This window comes from Phasianus colchicus, chromosome Z (assembly GCF_987193195.1).
Source record: "Phasianus colchicus chromosome Z, bPhaCol1.hap1.1, whole genome shotgun sequence".
Lineage (NCBI taxonomy): Eukaryota > Metazoa > Chordata > Aves > Galliformes > Phasianidae > Phasianus > Phasianus colchicus.
In genome coordinates, this window is record NC_143476.1 from 74,927,446 (window position 1) to 74,947,436 (window position 19,991).

The 19,991-nt window shown below is 41.1% G+C and overlaps 1 protein-coding gene across 3 annotated transcripts in view; it reads right to left on the bottom strand.

Annotated features, from left to right (window-relative positions):
• Positions 1–11,233, bottom strand: part of IL31RA (interleukin 31 receptor A) — a 41,718-nt gene extending 30,485 nt beyond the window's left edge. The window contains exons 1-3 of one of the 3 annotated variants that reach the window (XM_090131599.1): positions 11,131–11,233; positions 2,185–2,269; positions 871–1,167 (exon numbers count right to left, since the gene is read on the bottom strand). In XM_090131599.1, coding sequence (XP_089987725.1) covers positions 871–1,167; positions 2,185–2,269; positions 11,131–11,193 — 445 coding nt within the window. In that variant the 5' untranslated portion in view covers positions 11,194–11,233. The other 2 variants (XM_090131600.1, XM_031609490.2) reach the window with 2 other exon arrangements.
• Positions 11,234–19,991: the final 8,758 nt, after the last annotated feature.

Here is a 19,991-nt window from a genome sequence, read left to right on the forward strand (position 1 = left end):
CTTTCAAGCAAGATAGCACAAAGCAATGCAATCTTTATAGTCTGAAGCCATTCACAAAAAAAAAAGCAAAAAGCAACACCTTCTTGATATCTGTGTTAGAGCTAGTGTTCTTCAGTCAACAGAAGAAATGAGAGTTGAAGGGAAGACAAAGACCTCCAGTGAAATAAATTAGCTGAAAAGAGAGTTCTATGAACTCTATAAGAAGCCCTCTCTCTGAGATAATACATCTCTATTCTATTTAACAGCTCTTCAAAAGATATCCCTTTTGCTAATGTACACTCCATTTTGCTTAAGATACACTCAACTTGGAAAACAGGCAATATTTTCTGCTGTTCTTTATTCCAGGAATTTACTTCTCTGCATTATTCTTTACTAGAAGGGGATCCCCATGCAGATGTTAGTATAGCCTGGACTTAACCTGCTCAATAAATTAGAAAAAATAGTATTAATTTACCCTTCAGTCTTCTCCAGATGAGACTATAATTTTTTTTTGGAACACTGGATTAGAAAGTAAACCATCCCTGGAGAAATCTAAAGTTGGCTAGGCTGGATATGAGAAACAACCAAAGAGAAAACTTGCATTGATTTAACTGGCCAAACACCGGGTCAGAGAGGTTACGGAATTGCATGAATAAGGGTTGCCAGAAATTTCATGCTTTAGTTTAGAAAAAAAAGGAGATATTGAAGATAAGTGACTTGCAATGCCACAAGCTGGAAGGAGAGGGGAGAGCGCAGAGGGGGGGAGAGGAAGGGAGGGGAAGGGGAGGGGAAAAGGAGGGACAGGAGGGGAGGGGAGGGGGGAGGGGAGTTGTTTTAAAAATATTTCTTCAAGTCATTCAAAAATGTTAGTTGCCCCGTATTTCTACTTACATCCAGATTTAACTTCAGTGTGAACCAGAAGTTGTTCCTTCCCTAAGTACTTAATGAAGCACTTCACATGTGCTTTGTTGTGAGTGAAATTATTGATAGTTATACTAGATACAGTCTCATTGACAATATTATAGTTTTCCTGAGCAATTAATTCACGATTCAATTTCCAGATGATGTGGCTTGCATTCCTGTGAGGTGTGTAGTGTTTTCCAAGAACACAGAATAGTTTCAGGGTGGATCCTCTTTCAATTTCAGGAGAAGAAGGAAAAATGTCAGCATCTCTAGTAGAGTTTTCATCTAAAAACAAAATTAAAGTTATCATATAACCTAGTCTCTTAAAAAAATGTGAAAAAATGGTAACTTATTTTGTTATCAGTGTATATGCCCAGAGATTATTTCACTGTTTTTTTTAAACATAGTTCAAACAAAATGCTCAGATGGCACCTATGGATATATGTCAATATAGGTATTGTGCAAGAATGATGTTTCTATATCTTTGCTGTTGAAAATGTATAGCAACTGTTAGTGACTATATTGAAAAACAGTTTTGTACCTGAGAATTTGCTCTATCAAATTATGTTGTTTCACTTTCTGTGTCTGCTGTAGTTTCCATGGAAATAAGTAGGAGGCGCTACTTTTGGAGCAACCTACAGAACACTGATGAAAAATAAAAGCCTGTGGTTTTCCATTCAGAGCCAATAGTTACTGGTGCAAGCTTAAACTGACCATGGAACTACCATACTTCTAAAAAATAAATCAATTAATTAAAAAAAAAAAATCACACATTGTTACTGTTATTGTGACTTTTAAGATCAGAGATAATGTTATCATTCAGAAATTCATGTAATGATTACTAACATTTGACGTAAACTAGATCTAAAACAGCAGACATTAACGGCTCCTTGGGTGCTCATGTATTACAAAGGTAGTAATTCGGACTATCAGCAGATCACCAAAGCTAAATCTTGACAACCCAACAAGAACTGAACCATGATGCGACTTCCAGATGCTGTGTCCTCCATCATCCTGCGCAAGAGGTAAACAGCTAACATTGCAACTTTTAAAATATTAAAAATAAAAAAAGACAAAAACTTACAGTGATTTTTTGTTTGCACACCACAAAGAGAGATCAAGAATACCGTAAGTAAGTTAATCTTTCACTCTATACCGTACACTACCTAATCATCTGCTAACTCCTATGTTAAAAAGTTTCTGGTTTTCATATTAATAATGCTTAAAATTTGCATTTGGCAAAGGATCCTTGCTGGGAAATTTTCTATTGGCAAAATGAGTGCTAGTAATTAGGAAACATACCTGCTATAGACCTTCTACAGAGCAAGATAAATATCCAAATCCAACAGTTGAACATTTCCTTTTTAGTAAGTATGGGCAGGAAACACTGTCAGGAAATAAAAATATTAAATAAATAAAAAGCATGTAGTTCAAGTAAAGATGCCCTTGTAACTTTACACTTTGCAAGCATTTATATGACAAGAATGATGACCCACTTATGTTCAACTTAAGTATTGCTTTGCCTAAGTGTTAGTTTTCTGCTCTCACACTTCCTGTGAGAAATCTGAAGCAGTTTTCCAGTTCTCGAGTTTTCCAGAAAGATGAAAGGGGCAAGCATATCTGAAATCCTTCTGGGCGGGATCCAGTCTGTCTTCTAATTGCAGTGTGAATCACAGAATCATAGAATATCTCTGGTTGGAAAAGACCTTCAAGATCACTGAGTCCAACCATGACCTAACCATACTACCCTAACAACCCTCCACAATCATGTCCTTGAGCACCACATCCAAATGGTTTTTAAACACATGCAGGGATGGTGACTCAACCACCACCCTTGGGAGCCTATTCCAGTGCTTAACAACCCTTCCTGTAAAGAAGGGTTGTCCATCAGTACACCAAGGTCCCTTTCCATCAGGCAGCTTTCCAGCCCAAGTCTGTAGGGTTGCCTGGGGTTGTTGTGACCAAAATGCAGGACTCGACACTTGGCCCTACTGAAATACATACAGTTAACCTTGGCCCATCGATCTAGTCTATCCAGGTCCCTCTGTAGTGCCCTTCTCCCCTTAGGCACATCAACACTGTCTCCCAACTTGGAGTCATCTGCAAACTTACTGAGGGTGCACTTAATCCCCTCATCAAGACCATTAATAAAGATGTTAAATAGAAGTGGCCCCAGTACTCGTGACCGGCCACCAACTGGATTTAACTCCATTGACCACAACTCTTTGGGCCCTGCCATCCAGCCAGTGTTTCACCCAACAGAGCATACGCCCATCCAAACCATGGGCAGCCAGCTTCTCCACAAGAATGTTGTGGGGGACTGTGTTGAAGGCTTTACTGAAGTCCAGGCAGACCACATCGACAGCCTTACCCTCATCCACTAAGCAGGTCACCTTGTCACAGAACAAAATCAGGTTTGTCAAACAGGATCTACCATTTATAAATCCATGCTGACTGGGCCTGATCCTCTGGTTGACCTTTAACTGGTCCATGATGGCTCCTGAGATTATCCTTTCCATAATCTTCCCGGGCACCGAGGTGAGACTGATAGGTCTGTAGCTACCAGGATCACCTTCCCAGCCCTTTTTGAAGATGGGCGTCACATTTGCCAGTCTCCAGTCCGCTGGGACATCCTCAGTTAGCCAGGACTGCCAAAGGATGATGTGGAGTGGCTTGGCAACCACATCTGCCAACTCCCTCAGCACTCTAGAGTGCAATCCATCTGGCCCCATGGACTTGTGAGCATCCAGCTTTTGGAGCAGGTCCAAAACCACCTCATCATAGATTATGCAGGGCCTATTCTGTTCCCTATCCCCTTCTACCAGCGCAAAGGGCTGTGTTCCCAGGGAGTAACAAGTCTTACTATTAAAGACTGAGGCATTGAAGGCATTAAGTACCTCAGCCTTGTCCTGATCCTTGGTTACCAAGTTGCCCTTATGACGAAGACTCTACCTAGCCCTTCTCTTATTGTTGATGTATTTATAGGAATATTTACTGTTGTTTTTCACCCTAGTGGCCAAGTTCAGTTCTAGCTGGACCTTGGCCTGATTTTCTCCCTGCACAGCTTCACCATGTACTTGTAATTCTCATAAGTTGCTTGCCCACTCTTCCAAAGACCATAAACTTTCCTTTTGTTCCTGAGTTCTAGCCAAAGGTTTCTGTTCAGCCAGATTGGTCTCCTTCCCCGTCAGCTTGTCTGCCGTGACTTGGAGACGATCAGCTCATGCATCTTTAAAATAACTTCCTTGAAGTATTCCCAGCCTTCGTGGGCTCCCATGCCCTCCAGAACTACCTCCCAAGGGACTCTTTCAACCGTGGACCAAAGAAAAGAGAAAAGAAAGAGACCAAAGTCTGCCCTCCAGATGTCCAAGGATTGGTAAGAAAGAGAATTACATTTATTCGAAATTTGGCCTGCCCAACTGTCCTGTAGGAGCAGACTAACTCTTAACATGGCTAAATGAAAACTGCATTCCACTTAAAAATAAAGGAAAATTGTAACAGGCAGATGACTCTTAACCACCTCTGTAGAGCACACACCAAAGGCTATGCTATGCAGTTGTGGTCAGCAGTGATGCAGTACACAGTACTTTACTAGCTAGGTGATTAGTGATTGCAGAGCAACTAATGCATTTCAGAGGCAACTACTGATAGCAACAAAACAAAGCAAAATAATCAAGAACTCTACAAGATGATGTGCCTCATCCAAAATATAGAACAGAGGAGGAAGGATGAACCCAATACAAATCAACATTCTGCAAAAATGAATTACAGATGCTGCACTGGCATAAGAACTTTTTTTCCCATTTCAAAAAGTTAATCATTTTATTAGATAGTTAAATAAGATGTTTTGTAACAGCTCAGTGAATATGGCTTTAATCTTGGAGGAAACACTAATTCATGAGAACACCAAATCCTGTGTGTGGCATGTGAAGATAAGCATTTATAGCTGTTTACAGGAAAGAGCTTGGGGCATTTAACATAAATGATAGAGCTCTATTATTTCTTTTTTGTAGCCTTTAATAAAATCCTGTGACAAAAGCTCAACGTGTATTCTTAATTGTAAAGACTTTGGGAAATAAAACTAATGTTAAAAACACAGTTTTTCCTCAAAAAATAAAGCAAAAAAGAGGATAAAACTGTCACCACAGAGCAGTCATCTAGAGTGAAGCAATCTCATTGCTCTAACTAAAATGGGTAATAAGTTTTCTTATTTGTAGACTACTCAAAATGTTATCTCAACCTATATGAAGAACAAAACAAGCATCTCCCCAGACAGGGCACACAAATAACTATACTACTACAGAACAAAATGCCTTCCAGCTTAGCAAATACTCCATTTATGAGAAGTTTTCAATCAATTTACACAAAAATTTTAAATAAAATTAACAGTCCATTTCAACAGAAAATGTAGCGGGAAAAAAAAACAACCCTGCAAGATGACATGGACATTTGATTTTACCTGGGAGCAATGATTCTTCTGGAAATTAAATTACTGTATTGATCACATGCAAAAAAAAATGTGAGAAATAAAGAGAAGAGAGTATGAGCAGAAGAACCAACTTGGTTAAAGCTTCGAAGGATGCAAAAACTCTTAGCACAGAGAAAGAGAACAATCTGACATATTAAAAAAAAATAAAAATAAAAAGGCCTATAAAGACCTATTAAGTATGCTTCACATTTCCCACTGTAAATCTCTTTTATACCCATGGAATTTTTCAAAATGCTAACAGTTTCTACTGAAATCTTAGCATGCCAGTTCTGTATTTTTGAAGGCACGAGACAGAGGCTGCCTTTCAACCAAAAAAGAGTTTAGGCACTTCCAAGAATAGGGAAAATATTTTTATGACCAGTCTTACCCTAGCAATCCCACACTCCCACACTCTTAATGAGCAATTGAGACTTAAAAGCACAGGGAGGTCATAAACCCATTTCCAAGTTATGCTTATGCCAAAAATATCCCAAACTACTGCAAATTCTACTGCAGTGGAACACAGTGCTAAGAAGCCCACGCATGGGAAATCCAGCTGCAATCCAGCCAGGTTACAAGCCTTCAAAATATTCTGGTTCCTTGCACTTACATAAAAGATTAAACAAAGATCAAAGATCCCATATATACTCAGCAATCTCCTTGTCCTCTACCCACATCCAGCTTTCTGTTCTGTTCTAGTGCTCCTCTAGTGCACATCACACAGTCACACACTTCCACTTGCTAAAATAACTTTGTTGTTGTTGTTGTTGTTAAGTAGCAAATATAAGTGGTTTTACAAGTACCTGAGTTTGCTGAAATAGAGAAATGCAGAGAATCTAGGGAGATCCTACAATGTTTCTTCTCCGCTGTAAGCTGTTAGGTTGGTTCAGTACTGATGCTGTAACAGCACCTCTTTCTGCCTTCCCAGTTTAGCAGCTGGTTACTCAGGGTGCAAATTACAAGATGTCAGAAATCAGTGTAGCAACTCATCAGGTTACAGATCTGCTTACATCTTATGTGGTTATCACTGTAATCACACATGACTAAATAGTAGTTTGGCTGATAACTTGTTCAAGACACATGTAAAAGAATTGAAAGAACTGTCTAGTGATGAACAAGTCACACCATAAACTCAGAAATGCTTCACTTAAAGATGACCCAAAAGTAGGGGAAGAGGTTGATATACCAGAGAGCTGTGCTGCCATCCAGAGGGACCTCAACAGACCGGACAGCTTTACAGTGTTCAACAAGAAGTGCAGTCATTCACCTGTGGAGGAACATGTTTAAGCATCAGCACTCCTTTACCATAAGGGTGGCTGGGCACAGGATGCCCAGAAAGGCTGTGGAGACTCCTTCCAGGAGATCTCCAAAAGCCACCTGGATGTGCGTTTGGGCACCCTGATCTGGATGTCCCTGCTGGAGCTGGGGTTGAAAGAGATGGACCCAAAGGACTCTTCCAACCTCGGTCATTCTGTCAGTTTGTGAAAGACAACTACAAAAGCTAAAATCAGATCAGTGAAGAAACAGCATGAACATAACTGTTTTCTTCAATAAGAGCTATTTAAAAATTTAATTCATCATAATGAAATTTCCGGCACAAAGGGGGAAACTCAATGAAGGTCACACTCAAAAAAAAAAAAAAAAAAAAAAAAGTAATGTGCTTGATAAACCTGTTACATCAACAAAGCCTCAGGGTTTCCATTTTTAATTTTGAAATTTAAGATATTTGCAATAATTATAGCATAAATATATGATGAAGCCAAAGGAAAAAATGACCCACAACAACTTTTTCCCATGTTTTCCATGTAGTGCTACTCCTCCAATAATATTTCCCTTCTTTCAGGATAGGAAAGCTTTTTCCATTCAAATCTAATTCTAAGATTATTTTTAACAATACAAACACATACTTCTGCACGCAATGTAGGTGTTATGCCATTAATAAAAATCACAGTACATTTATAAATTGAACTGGCAGTATGTCTTTAGCCTACACAAAACATAAGCTCTTCAAGAATTTCTAACAGTTCAAATCTAGCAAGGTACTCCTTCTTACTAATTACCAACATAATGCTTACAGCAACCCTAATACAGAAAAACTGAATAGTTGTTGGTGTCTTTTATTGAGACTTTAGTAGCAATTGTAGCATCTCCAGCCACCATAGACAGAGACAGCCTCTGTTCTATACCTCATCAGTCAATGCTGACTGCCAGGAACCCAGGCCTGAGCTATACCAGTGAATTAATGTGGAAACAGACTCATTTGGAAAAGCTATAAACATAAGTGTCCCAAACTCCGCTATTCAAATCTGTTAGTATTTACAAAATCCAGGGGGGAACGAGGACATTTCAGGCACAGAATGCCTGAAGTTCCAAATATGAACTCCAGTCCCCTTCCTAGAAAACAGGCTGCAGAAGCATCAGCTCCCAGGACCAAATCCAAGGATGAGTATCAGTGGGTATCAGAGGAGGAAGAACAGAGATCATCTACACAGGTCAGAGCAGAAAAAAAAACAAACTGGAGGAATCAGCAGAAGTGAGGGAGAGTTTATGCCCTTTCTGACATCCGTAAGCTGTACAAATTGCACTTTGACAAGACCATTCATGGGAAAAGCAGCAGACGCCACAGCAAATGATCCTAAACACACTGGTTTCATAGCCTGTAGTCTCTAACCAAGTAGCTAGCTGAACCTCAGTCCAGGAAGAATAAGAATTAACATTTTAATATTTCAGTTAAATAGAAATTCAAGCCAAAGAAGCTGAGCACATTCTCTCTTGAAAAATAAACCTATTTGTATTTGAAATTATGCCAGTTTGCTACCATCATCTATTAAAATCACTAGAATAAATTCTTGGTATTATTCAAACAATACGGATTTATTGAGGAAACAGGAAGTTTATGGAAAAATCCAAAGGGTAATGTGGAGCAGAGCTCCTTGAAGCCACAGCAACTTGTTCCTTAGATATCATAGCAAACAATAAAAATAAAAAATGCTGCATCCAGAAAGTTCAATGACATTTTAATTTACAAGTTGTAAATTGACTGGAATCTGAAAAAGCAGGAAAGACATCTTCTTCTGTCATTCTCTAAATAGAATTAGTTAAATAAAAAATAGGAACAACATGATAAGATACTTTTGTTCAAAAATCCTGAATCACGTGTTGGCCAGGCAAGGTCAGTTCCGTCAATAACTGCAGATAATATTACTTTGTTTAGCATACATTAGAGTTACAAATGATAAACTTGTTCTGAGAAACCCTTTTCTTCGGTATAGAACATTATTTAGCAGCATATTAACACATTTTGATATAAAATGTTGTATATGATATTAAGGTCACTTTTTTTTTTTTTTTCATTTTAAGTACACAATCAGATAGAATTTGAGAAATATCTCTAAAAGAATGGCCAGGACAACAATACTACCCTAAGTGACTGTTGGCAATTACCAGAGAGAACTAGAGATATTGACACTGCAGGTCATTCTTTGTTTTTATCCATGAAAAAAGAAGAAACTTTTGAGTACTGTTTTAAATAGACCTTGTGTACAGGTTTGATCTGGAAGTTTTCTTCTTAGCTTTACTGTTTGAGGAACCACAAATGTTAGCGTATACACTGAGAGATTATTTTGTCACATATCTCCAGTCCATAGCCCATTACTAGATAAGGTAGTCGCCTTTGTACTCTTTCCTTGGGCACAGTCACTCAAAGGAAGGTGGATAGCAGGACAGAACAGACATCTCTGCCAGATGAGAAATGTGGATGGCTCCTGCAGAAGGATTCATGCATTGCCCTTTAAATAAAGGTAGAACTCTCACGAACAGAGAGGTTTTTTTCACAAGCCAGATCCAAATCCCTTTCTTACCTCCCAAATCTGGGAACTGTTTTAATTTGAAGTTCATGAGAGATACACGTCAGGCCATACATAAGAGGGAAGATTTTCTGTACTACTTCAAAGCGTTTGTCCACTGTGCACAACCTTGCAGTTGCTACCCACCACAGTGCTACGCATGTTACAGGAACAGGGAGGACCATGCAGGTAAACCTGTGCTCTCACAGATAGAAGAGGAAAAGAGAACAAGACGAGAATAAAATGTAACTTTAAGAAAAGATGACCATGACTGTGCAGTTTACCAACCCTCATACCACAGCTATTCTAAAAAAGAGATTCAATCAGTATTCTAGATTGTTATAAACTCATCTTACAGACACGGTTCATAGTGAGTTTTGCATTTGTACAACTCACTGCAATACTTTATCCTGTTTTTTTGTAATTAATTTGGAATATAGATAATATGCGCCATTTCATCCTGAATCTTTTGTAGAGTGGTTAAGAAGCTGACCTTGCATTTCCAAACATCCCTTTGCTTTTCCATATGCGGATACCTAAATGTACTCATATCAACTTCACATGACGGTAAAAATTACGCTCTGTTTCACAGCCTTCCTACCCAGTGGACGAACTCTTCAAGTAGTTGGAGCTGGACACGGAGGAAGCAGGCATTCGTGCAGACTCTGCTGCATGAACGCAGCACGTGTATGATGTAACAGGGAAACCTCTGCACAGCTCATCTTCACCAGATCCTTCATCTTCCTCTGTGGGGCACCAGATCCCCTCACTCATCACGTTAAGGAATACAAGAGCCCCACCAGGCTCTTAGCACCCTTCCCACTACTGAATGTCTGAGCACACCATCCTCTGTCCCCAGCAGAGGAGGCAGCTCTCTGTTCTACTGAGTATACTCTGTGCTTTGATTCCAAGTGTTATCTAACAAAGAACAAGTCTGGATGACACAACAAAATGCTGACCACCTTGCTAACACGGCGCATCCATACAACCCATTTTTCTTCTGTTTACTACTAACACAGTAAACTCATCCCAACAATACTATCATATTTCAGCTCAAAGTGCTGGCTGACAGAACTACAGAACGAAACCAACTACTACAATCAACTCGATCTGGAGGTCTGCCAGTACAACAGTTTTTTACTTGAAGATGCTACACGTCCCAAGAATGCAAAAAATCATCCATCGGATTCACAGTTACAACGATAGACCAAGTCAACGCTAACTAACATTCAGACTGAACCCCAGCCGACTGCTCCGTGCTCTGCCTAGGGAACCAAGTAACGAAGCCTCTCAGAAACAGAGCTCAGAAGTTGTGCTCAGGCTTTTTTAGGCGTCTATTTTAACAGCTGGCACACAGACGCCACAGACGCGCGGTGCCCCGCTCTGCGTGCAGGCGATACCTGTGACAGATCCGAAACAGGAAACGACGACGGCTCTCGGGGCACAAAGCGTGCGCGCACAGACACAGCGCGGGGCCGCGTCTCAGCAGCCCGAAACACGTCGGGTAAAGCCACTGCCGAGCGTTACGCGTTCTTTCCCAAAGCAAGCAAGCCGGCAGCTCAGCCACGACTCTCAGCTCTCACGTCCCGGGGCGTCAGAGAAACAACCGCCACCGCCGCGCGGCGCGGCTGCAGCGTGCGACGGCCCCGCGGCGCCGGGCCGGCTCCTCCCGCCGAAAGCGCCGGGACCTACCGCGGCGGAGCCCGGCTCGGCTCCGGGCGGCCAAGGGATCTCACACAATAGGAAGTCGGCGGGTGCGGCGCGGCTACGCTTTTTCCTGTAACCCTGAGAGAAGGCGGCCCGCCGCGGCGAGCTGCTCCCCTCGCCGCCGCGACAGAAGAGCGAGCTCCCGCCTGGCGGAGCCCCCCGGGCCCCGGCGCCGCCTCCCGCCTCCCGCCCGCCCTCACCACCTGCCGGGCCGGGGCAGATACCGACCCAGCAGTGTCCCACCCGGCCGCGGCTTCCGCAGCTGTCGATGGTGGGCGCGCTGGCACCCATCTGACGCTGCTTCCAAAGCGCTTAAGTACATCAGCGCTGTAACGCGTGTTGATACACACCGTCTTTAAATTGCATCAACGTGTGCAGTGAAACAAGAGGGCTGGGTCATGGCCGCTGATGAACGCTCAGGGACGCGCCTCATGCATTATTTAGGTCATCGGTGCCGTTTGGAATAAATACGATCCCCTTCAAAGCTTGCAGATGCGTGCCAACTAATGACGGCCATCAGCCACATAAAACGGAATAAAAGGAACAGGAGTTGGAAGGAAGATTGCAATTATGCGAGATGCTGTGCAAATGGAATGACATAGTCCCCAGAAATACGCCTCCTGATAAGCGTCCACAACCCTTTCTAAGAAGACTTTCCCTGAGAACAGATAATGCACTTTTGTAATCAATGCCGATGCCATCCAGCAGTCTTGCCCCTGCCCAGAAGAGATCCCTGCTAGTTTGACGTGTTAATGTTGGATTAGCTTCCCCGGGAAGTCAGAGCAGACAAGAAGCCACTGCCCATGCAGATGCAGGAGGCTGTTTTGAAGCCGGTGAGGTCAGAGCTAGAACCCGTAACAGATTCACCTGGCCCTAGCTCAGGCCCACCACCGCTGCCTGTCACATACTGATCTGGATTCAGAGACGGATGCTATCTGGGAGATGTGCTGCCTCTCTGTCCGTGGCTGCTCACTGTCATCAGTGTTTCCCCAGCATGCCTCCACCCCATCTCCCCCATCTCCAGGACCTGTCCCTAGTCAGGATGCTCACTCTCCCTGCTTTTCCCAGTCCAACAGTCTATGTGCAGAAATGGGACCAGCCTGCTAAGGGGGGATCATACCTATTTACTTATTAGAGAAGTAAATAAATGCTGTTTTGTTTAGTTTCGGTGTTTAAAGAAGTCACAACCAGCCCACACATCTGTAGCAAGCAAGCTGCAGACCTGTTCATATCAGTTTCCAACACTCTGTCTGCACATCTGCACAATTTGGAGCATGTCAAAGACAGGCAACAAAGCTCATGGAAGGTCTGGAGCACACATCATACAAGGAGTGGCTGAAGAACTGGGATTGTTCAGTCTGGAGAAGAGGAGGCTCAGGGGAGACCTTATTGCTCTCTACAACTACCTGAAAGAAGGTTGTGGTGAGGTGGGGGGCAGCCTCTTTTTACAGGTAACAAAAATAGGAAGAGAGGTCTTATATTGCTCCAGGGGAGATTCAGGTTGGATATTAGGAAATACTTCTCAGAAAGAGAGATGAGGTATTGGAACAGGCTGCCCTGAGTGACCTTGGAGGTTTTTCCTAGAGGTTTTCAAGCAAAGGGTAGCTGTCACATGGAGTGACATGGTCTAGAGTGACTATAGACATGGACTGATGATTGGACTACATGATCTTACTAGTCTTTCTAAACTTAATGGTTCTGTGATTCCATGAATCTGCTACCTGTCAGCAATTTAAGCTGCAATTGCTTTTTTTTTCCCTCTGCAAATATACAATGCCACTACTTTCTCCTGATTCCAGTTGGAAAATGAGCAGGCTGATTGACCGAATAAAATCCTCCAAGTAAAAACCCAACACTTCAGGCCATGCTGTTGGTATGCTGGTGTGCCATCTAGCTCCTGTTTGTTCATCTTTTTCCTGCAGAGCAGCCATTTACACTCTGCACCTGAGCATCCACTTCAACTTTCAGAGCAGCCCTGAGCCTTCACTTCTTCAGCCAGCTACCCATATCCACCATCTCAGAGGGTAGCCTACTGATTCTCCTATTAGTTTTGAAACAGTGTTGCCATCTCTTAATCATCTGTTTCTCATCTGGTAAAACTGCACTGCACTGATGTTTCCCATGCTATTAACAGAAATTTTAATAAGTTGGTACCACAATATTTTGAAATTTCCCCTCTATTTTGCTATTAGATATAAAACAGAACTGTGATGAAGCAAAAAGATTAAGACTATAACCTACACTCTCCTTGATTCTGCAAGACCTTTGATGTGTTCCCATAGTACATCCTTATGTCTAAATTGGAGCGATATGGTTCGAAGAGAGGAACTATTCGATGCATAAGGAACTGGTTGGATGGCCACAGCCAAAGCGTTGTGGTAAATGACCGCTGAGATGGAAGCTGATCACGAATGGTGTCCTCCAGGCATCCATCGTAGGACTGGTACTCTTGAGCATCTTTATCAATTACAAAAATGATGGGATTGAGCATAGCCGCAGCAAGTTTCCACACAACACCAGCCTAAGTGGTGAGTTGATATGGCAGAGGAAAGGATGCCATCCAAAGGGACCTTGGCAAAAGGTGGGACCATATCAACCTAATGAAGTTTAACAAGGCCCAGTACAAGGTGTTGCATTTGGATCAGGGCAATCCCAGATGTGTATACAGACTGGGGTAAGAACTTGAGAGTAGCCCTGCCAAGAAGGACTTAGGGTCCAGGTAAATGAAAAACTTAACATGAGTCAGCACTATGCACTTGATGTCCAGAAGGCCAGTGCATCAAAGAGGGATGGACAGCTGTGAGAAGGAGATGATTGTCACTCTCTGCTCTCATGGGGTCCATCTGCAGTAGTGCACCCTGGACTGGGGACCCCAAATCAAGGACACAGAGCTTTTGAGAAGGGCCCAGAGCAGGGCCATGAGGGTGATCAGAATGCTGGAGCACCTCTCCTGTGAAGGCAGGATGAGGGTGCTGGGCTTGTTCAGCCTGGAGAGGAGAAGGATCTGGGGAGACTTCTCCTTCGAATATTTAAAGGATGATTATAAACTTTTTACACAGGTGGATAATGATAGGACAAGGGAAAATGGTTTTAAACTGAAGGAGGGGAGAGTTAGATTAGATGTCAGGGAGAAGGTTTTCACAGAGAGAGCGGTGAGGTGCTTGAACAATCTGCTCAGAGAGGTTGTGGATGCCCGTCCCTAGAGGTGTTCAAGGCCAGGGTGGATGGGGCTGTCAGCAGCCTGATCTAGTTGTTGGCAAGCCTGCCTACACTGGGAGGTTGGAACTAGATGATCTTTGAAGTCCCTTCCAACCCAAATCATTCTGTAATTCTATAACTCTTTTTCACATTGTTTGCTCAGGAACCTTGAACTTGACCTATTATTTGCCTGTATCAACATATTAGTACAGTACATTGTTTTTTTAACTTACATTACTTAAAAGATGTTTTAAAGTAATATGAAAAATTATACCAGACCTAATAAAAGTAGTTACTCACTTGCTAAACATTTTAAAATTTCCAGCCATCCTTCTGACTGCCTGAAGACTAGGTACATGCTCTAATTAAAGCTTCCTTTGTTTAAAATGTTTTCATGGAGGCTGTAGCACTTAGGACATTCCAGGATGCAGAGGACACTTAATGAAAGCAGCAATAACTGTTCCAGTTACCACCATCTGTAATGATTTAATAGGAGAGGGAAAATGCATCTTACAGAAAAAAAAAAGTTGATGTGATTTACCAAAAATGATTTGCCATAGAAGTCTGGAAACCTTTAGAGTATAACAGTAATCATGCCAAAAGATGTGTTGTCACACTGACACTTGGGGGTGCTTTTATGCTTTTTGTGCTAGTGTTTTAAAGGACAAACTCTTCTGCTGTGAGGATGGGAAAAGAGCGAAGCTGCTATTCCTGGAACTTCAGGGAAGAAAATACTCTTGAAAGGAAGACTCAGTGTTTTGACTGTATTCTCTTCTGCTCCTGTGTTCTTTTGGCTAGTGAGCTGGCAGTTCATGGATGGCTGCTTCAGAGACTGAAGGACAGATCTCAGGTGCTACTCCTTAGAGGAAGGAATGTGTGCTGCCCATATAGGTAGAATGAGACAGGACACTGAAGAACTACTGCTAAAATCTGATCCTGATCACCCATTAATTTTTTACATCACAATAGCTCTGTTTGATACTTTGAGAAGTATTTATCTTCTGTATTATCGCCACATGCTATAAAGATATTAATCACTGCACACTTACTGTGAGCCTGTATGAATTAACATTTGGCACAGAACAGAGAATTGTGCAATTATCTGGGAAAATGAGGTGCATTTTCACTGTAATTTGACCTTGCAGAATTTAAAGGTGCGCTCTTGATAAAAGCAAGCGTGACACAAAACAGAGTTTTCATTAAGTTGGTTTTAACTCTGAAATGGTGTTGAAGATGCACTGATGTATTAGGAAAAGTGTGTGTGAGAGGGGGACAATGAAAGTTATGTAACTTTTTCTAAAAGTCACCCCAATATGTGAGAAATCACCAGGCATTGGGAATTGTGATTTTTGGAAGCACTTAAAACCTTTGCCTCATTAAGTTGCATGTACATCAACTTTTGCCCCATACAACTGGAATGCAAAACTTACAAAATCAACGAAACCACACTTCCATCTATTTCCATTCTGCCTACAGCTATCCAGCTCCCAGCCCTTACGGCAATACTTTTTTTTTTCTTCTATGTTGCTATGGAGGCATCTCAGTAAGACCTTGATGAACCATTCTCTTGAAAGCCATTCTTTCCCCACACTTGGGGTAGGGTATTGACTAATTCAAATACCAAAGCCATAATTTCATCTTCCCATGAACTTGCGATCATAATGTAATTGCAGGAGGAAGCAGAAAAACATGGTATCATCAGTTTGTAAAGGAATCTTTGTTTACATTATTAAGCCAACTTGAATTACAGCATGCTAATATGGCCTGTATAAGAAGACTCAATTAACAAAGACTTGATTTTACTGTTGTAGCAGTAATGCCACAATCCTTGTGGACAGATTTTGTAGCTGGAAAAGAATTAGCATAAAAGCAGTTTGTACCTTACTGTTTTAATATTTTTTCACCAGAAGTGTAGTTCCTAAATATAGCCTATTTCATGCTTCTCACTACTAAAAGGACAATGGTGCATATTTGAAAAAAAGACTTTCCTGGTATTCACAACGGAAAATAAAACCAGTAGTTTTCACTCACAGTTAGAAAGTTTAAGTGCTTGAGAACATACAGCTTAATTGCACGGTAACATACAAATGGATATAATTTCAGATTTGGTGGATCAGCATGATGGGAGATGGGTAGCATGATGGTAAAAGTCACAGTGAAAACTGAGCTTGCATTTACAGTACTTCATAATGAGATCACAAAAAATACATGACTGCATAGCAATAATGCATGATGGAAAGGATCATTTTAAGAATAATACTGTTCCTGTCTGTAACAGGATAAAATTTAATTCTGCATATGAAGATGTACTATTATCATTTTGTAAAAGCTACAGCTCTAAAGCAATACAGGCCCACAAAAGATGGCAATGCCCACAGTCTCACCTTTGTCCCACTGATAATTCTGACTCACTGCTGGTGCCAGTACTAGTCTCTGTACAAGCTAACTCTGTGCTGTATCACACATTAGGTTGATATGCTTGATGGCTGATGCCCTGGTGCCTCATTCCTCTGAGTGTAAAGAGGAAGGATTGCTGTGGTCTTTCATTGATTTATTTTCACTTATTTGTGTGTAGTTCTGCAGTGAGTGTCCATCTGATTGAATTTGTCGGGGGGGGTGAAAATTCACTGCGAACAGTCAGATCCTGTACTGTATATAAACAAATCAGTAATGTTCTTCTTGGATTTCATTTTAAAATAACAAAAAATGCTTTTCACAACAGCAGCACCCTCTAAACGATGTTTTTAAACTCCTGATTTATGCCTGTGGCCTTAGTTTCACTGAATCACATTGACCAAGACTACCACAATTTTATAATATGCCACAAAAAAGCACAACTATATCATTTTAGTTTGATATATATTTAGCAGAAGACATACAAGCTGACCAAAACTAATAGGATGGGTAAGAAATACGCTATTTGCCATGTTATGCAGCAAGCAAATGTCCATATTTAACATATACAGAAGGATTTTTAAATCTAGATTACTTTAATTATTTGCACATGGTCTTAATCTGTTCTTGGAAATATTATTTTTCCTCAAGAAAAGAATCAGGTGTTTTCCTAAAGAGGCCACAAAGCCGTTATCCATTTCAGAATAGAATACGGAACTTCGCAATACTTCCTTCCCGTCACATCTTCCCTTAACGTATTGCAACACCAACACATCAGCTGTAATTGCAATCAGTTAAAATGCTGGCAAAGAAGGGAGCCTTGCCTTCAGAGGCTTACTACAGTAACATTTAAGATGTTTTCATCCTACGGTAACTCAGGCTTCCCAAACCTTTTACTACGATTACAAAGGCAGGGAAATATAATTATACCCATTTGTACAAGCAGGCTAAAGGAATTACTGAGAACCTCATGTGACTTTAATGAAAGGACTACACAATGCCATTTCCTCTAATTTCCCATAATGAGAACACAATGAGCAATGATTCCTTATTACAAAGATACAAAAATTTCCTCTTACAAAGAGAGCCCATATAGAAATAACAATCACCAACATCAAGAACGAGTTTCTTAAAAACAAACGTTTCAAAAAAGACCAAAAAAGTGGAAAAGCCTCATACCTAAGAATGACCTTTTATACAGATATTCCTCTCTTCCTACATGCCATGCACAGCTTCAAAAAGATTTGTATTTCTAGAGTGGGCACCTTTTGAAGGTGACATGGTTGACAGCACTTCTCCAAATAAAAGTGTAGGAAGCACAGTACCACACCAACAGTACAGACTATATGGATAACACATAAAATACATGAAGAAGTTAATGCATATCAGGCTAGTTTACTGGCAGTGGCTGCAATTCTTAGGGAGCTCTCAAAGTGCTGGTCAGAGATTTTTTATGAAATTTTACTCTTCCTGTGCTTCATCCTTAAAAAGAGATGCTCACAAATGTACATACTGCCAAAAAAAAAAAAAAAAAAAAAAAAAAGTGATGACATGAATAAGGCTTAATTGTGAAGTGAGGGAATTTTTTTTTCTGGTAACAGGCGTCTTATAAAAGTCCAGTTGAGAGACAATTTTTTGAGTTGAATATCTGATCACAACTCTATATCTTCCTTTGAAAACTTGCACATAATGAATTTATATTGACTGAAATTGGAGTCTCAAGTATACAAAAAACTGGTAATTTTTTTTTTCTATCTTGAAACCTATTCTCAAATTCCTTTATCAAAACAGAAAGCAAGGCTGCATTTATTCTCCCTTACAATGGCTTTGGTTGTTTGTTGCAGAGCACCACTTTAACATGTCTGCAAGTCTCCAGAAAAAACAGCAGGTTCATTAGTATTATCACTGAATCATAGTATGGCCTGTGTTGGAAAGAACTTTAGAGATCATCTAGTTCCACATCCCACATGCTGTGGGCAGAGCTGCATTCACCAGCTCAGGCTGCCCAGGGTCCCATCCAACCTGGCCTTGAACACCTCAAGGGATGGGGCATCCGCAGCTTCTCTGGGCAGCCTGTGCCAGGGCCTCACTACCTCATAAATCAGAGTTGTAGAACTGTTTAGGTGCTTAAGAGGAAACATTTTCAGTACTATCTCTGGCTTCCAACTGACTTGTTCAGTCTGTCTAAACAGGGAACTTGAATCCCTTGAACAGAAAGTAGCTCCTCTAAATATCCTTCCTTACTGCAACAGTTTCATTTCTGTTTAATGGAGAGTAATAAAAACCAAGCTCACTACATTTAGAGGTACTTAAAAATGTAGACATACTTTGAAGAAAATTAATAGTATAAAATGAAAAACCTTCAACACTTATACTTCAGGCACTACTGAACTATACCCTAAATTGCCTAACTAGATTTGAACATTTTAAATAAATAAAAATTTGGAAAAAAGAAAAAAAAAGAAAAAGCAGATAAACATTAGGAAAACACACTTCTACTGTTGCTTATTGGCTACCACCCTTGAGAAAGCATACTGAAACACAACATTAAAAATCTGGAGTGATTGTGCTTATAAGTGTTGTTGCCAACGTCTGAACCTAAACGTACACAATATATTCACAGAAAGTAAAAATTTGCTATGAGAGAACTAAATCATCAGTATGGTGCAGGGGGTCCACTTTCCCAGAGCAGCCACACGGCGCTGAGCTCTGCACTTGTTGCTGGAGCAGTGCTGAAGTCACACTGATGTTTGGCTGAGGCTGAACGGTGCAGGCACAGCACCAAGGCTCTCTCCAGCCCCAAAAACAGAGGCCGAGGGTGGGCAGGAGGTGGGTAAGGGATACAGACAGGGCAGCTCCTCCCCAGAGGGATATCCCACACCATGCAGTGCCACACTGAGCAATAAAAGCGGGGAAAAGAGAAGGAGAAGGGCAGTCTTGTTATAGGAACGCCTGTCCTCTCAGTTAAGCTTCACAAGGTACAGCTGAACATCACTACCTGATGGGAAGTAAAGAACAGTTGTTTCTCTCACGTTGCTTCCCTGTCATCTTTACTTTTTTTTCTCCACTTTTTCACCTAACTAAATTATACTTATTTCAACCCGTGAGATTTTTTTTCCACTGTATTTTCTCCCCCTCTTCTTTTGAGGAGGGTCAGTAGAGCAAGCAGCATAGAAGGGTTTAGTTGCCTACCCATGCGAAACCATCACACAAAGAACAACAACATATATGTTTATCTTTGACAGTTACTATGGACCAAACACAGACGTCCAAATCTTACCAAGTAACAACCATATGTAGTGTTACTAAGGTAAAAATTGTGACCTGTCACAATATCTCCCTCTTGTGTCGCTATTACTCAGAACAGCTAAACAGTACTGCTTACAATCAATTACTGAACTTGCTAACAAAAAGTAAAAAAAATAAAAACCACGTACTACCATGTAGTCTGAAAGAGTCTCAGTTTGTTCTATATCAAGGAGGAACATACACTTTAT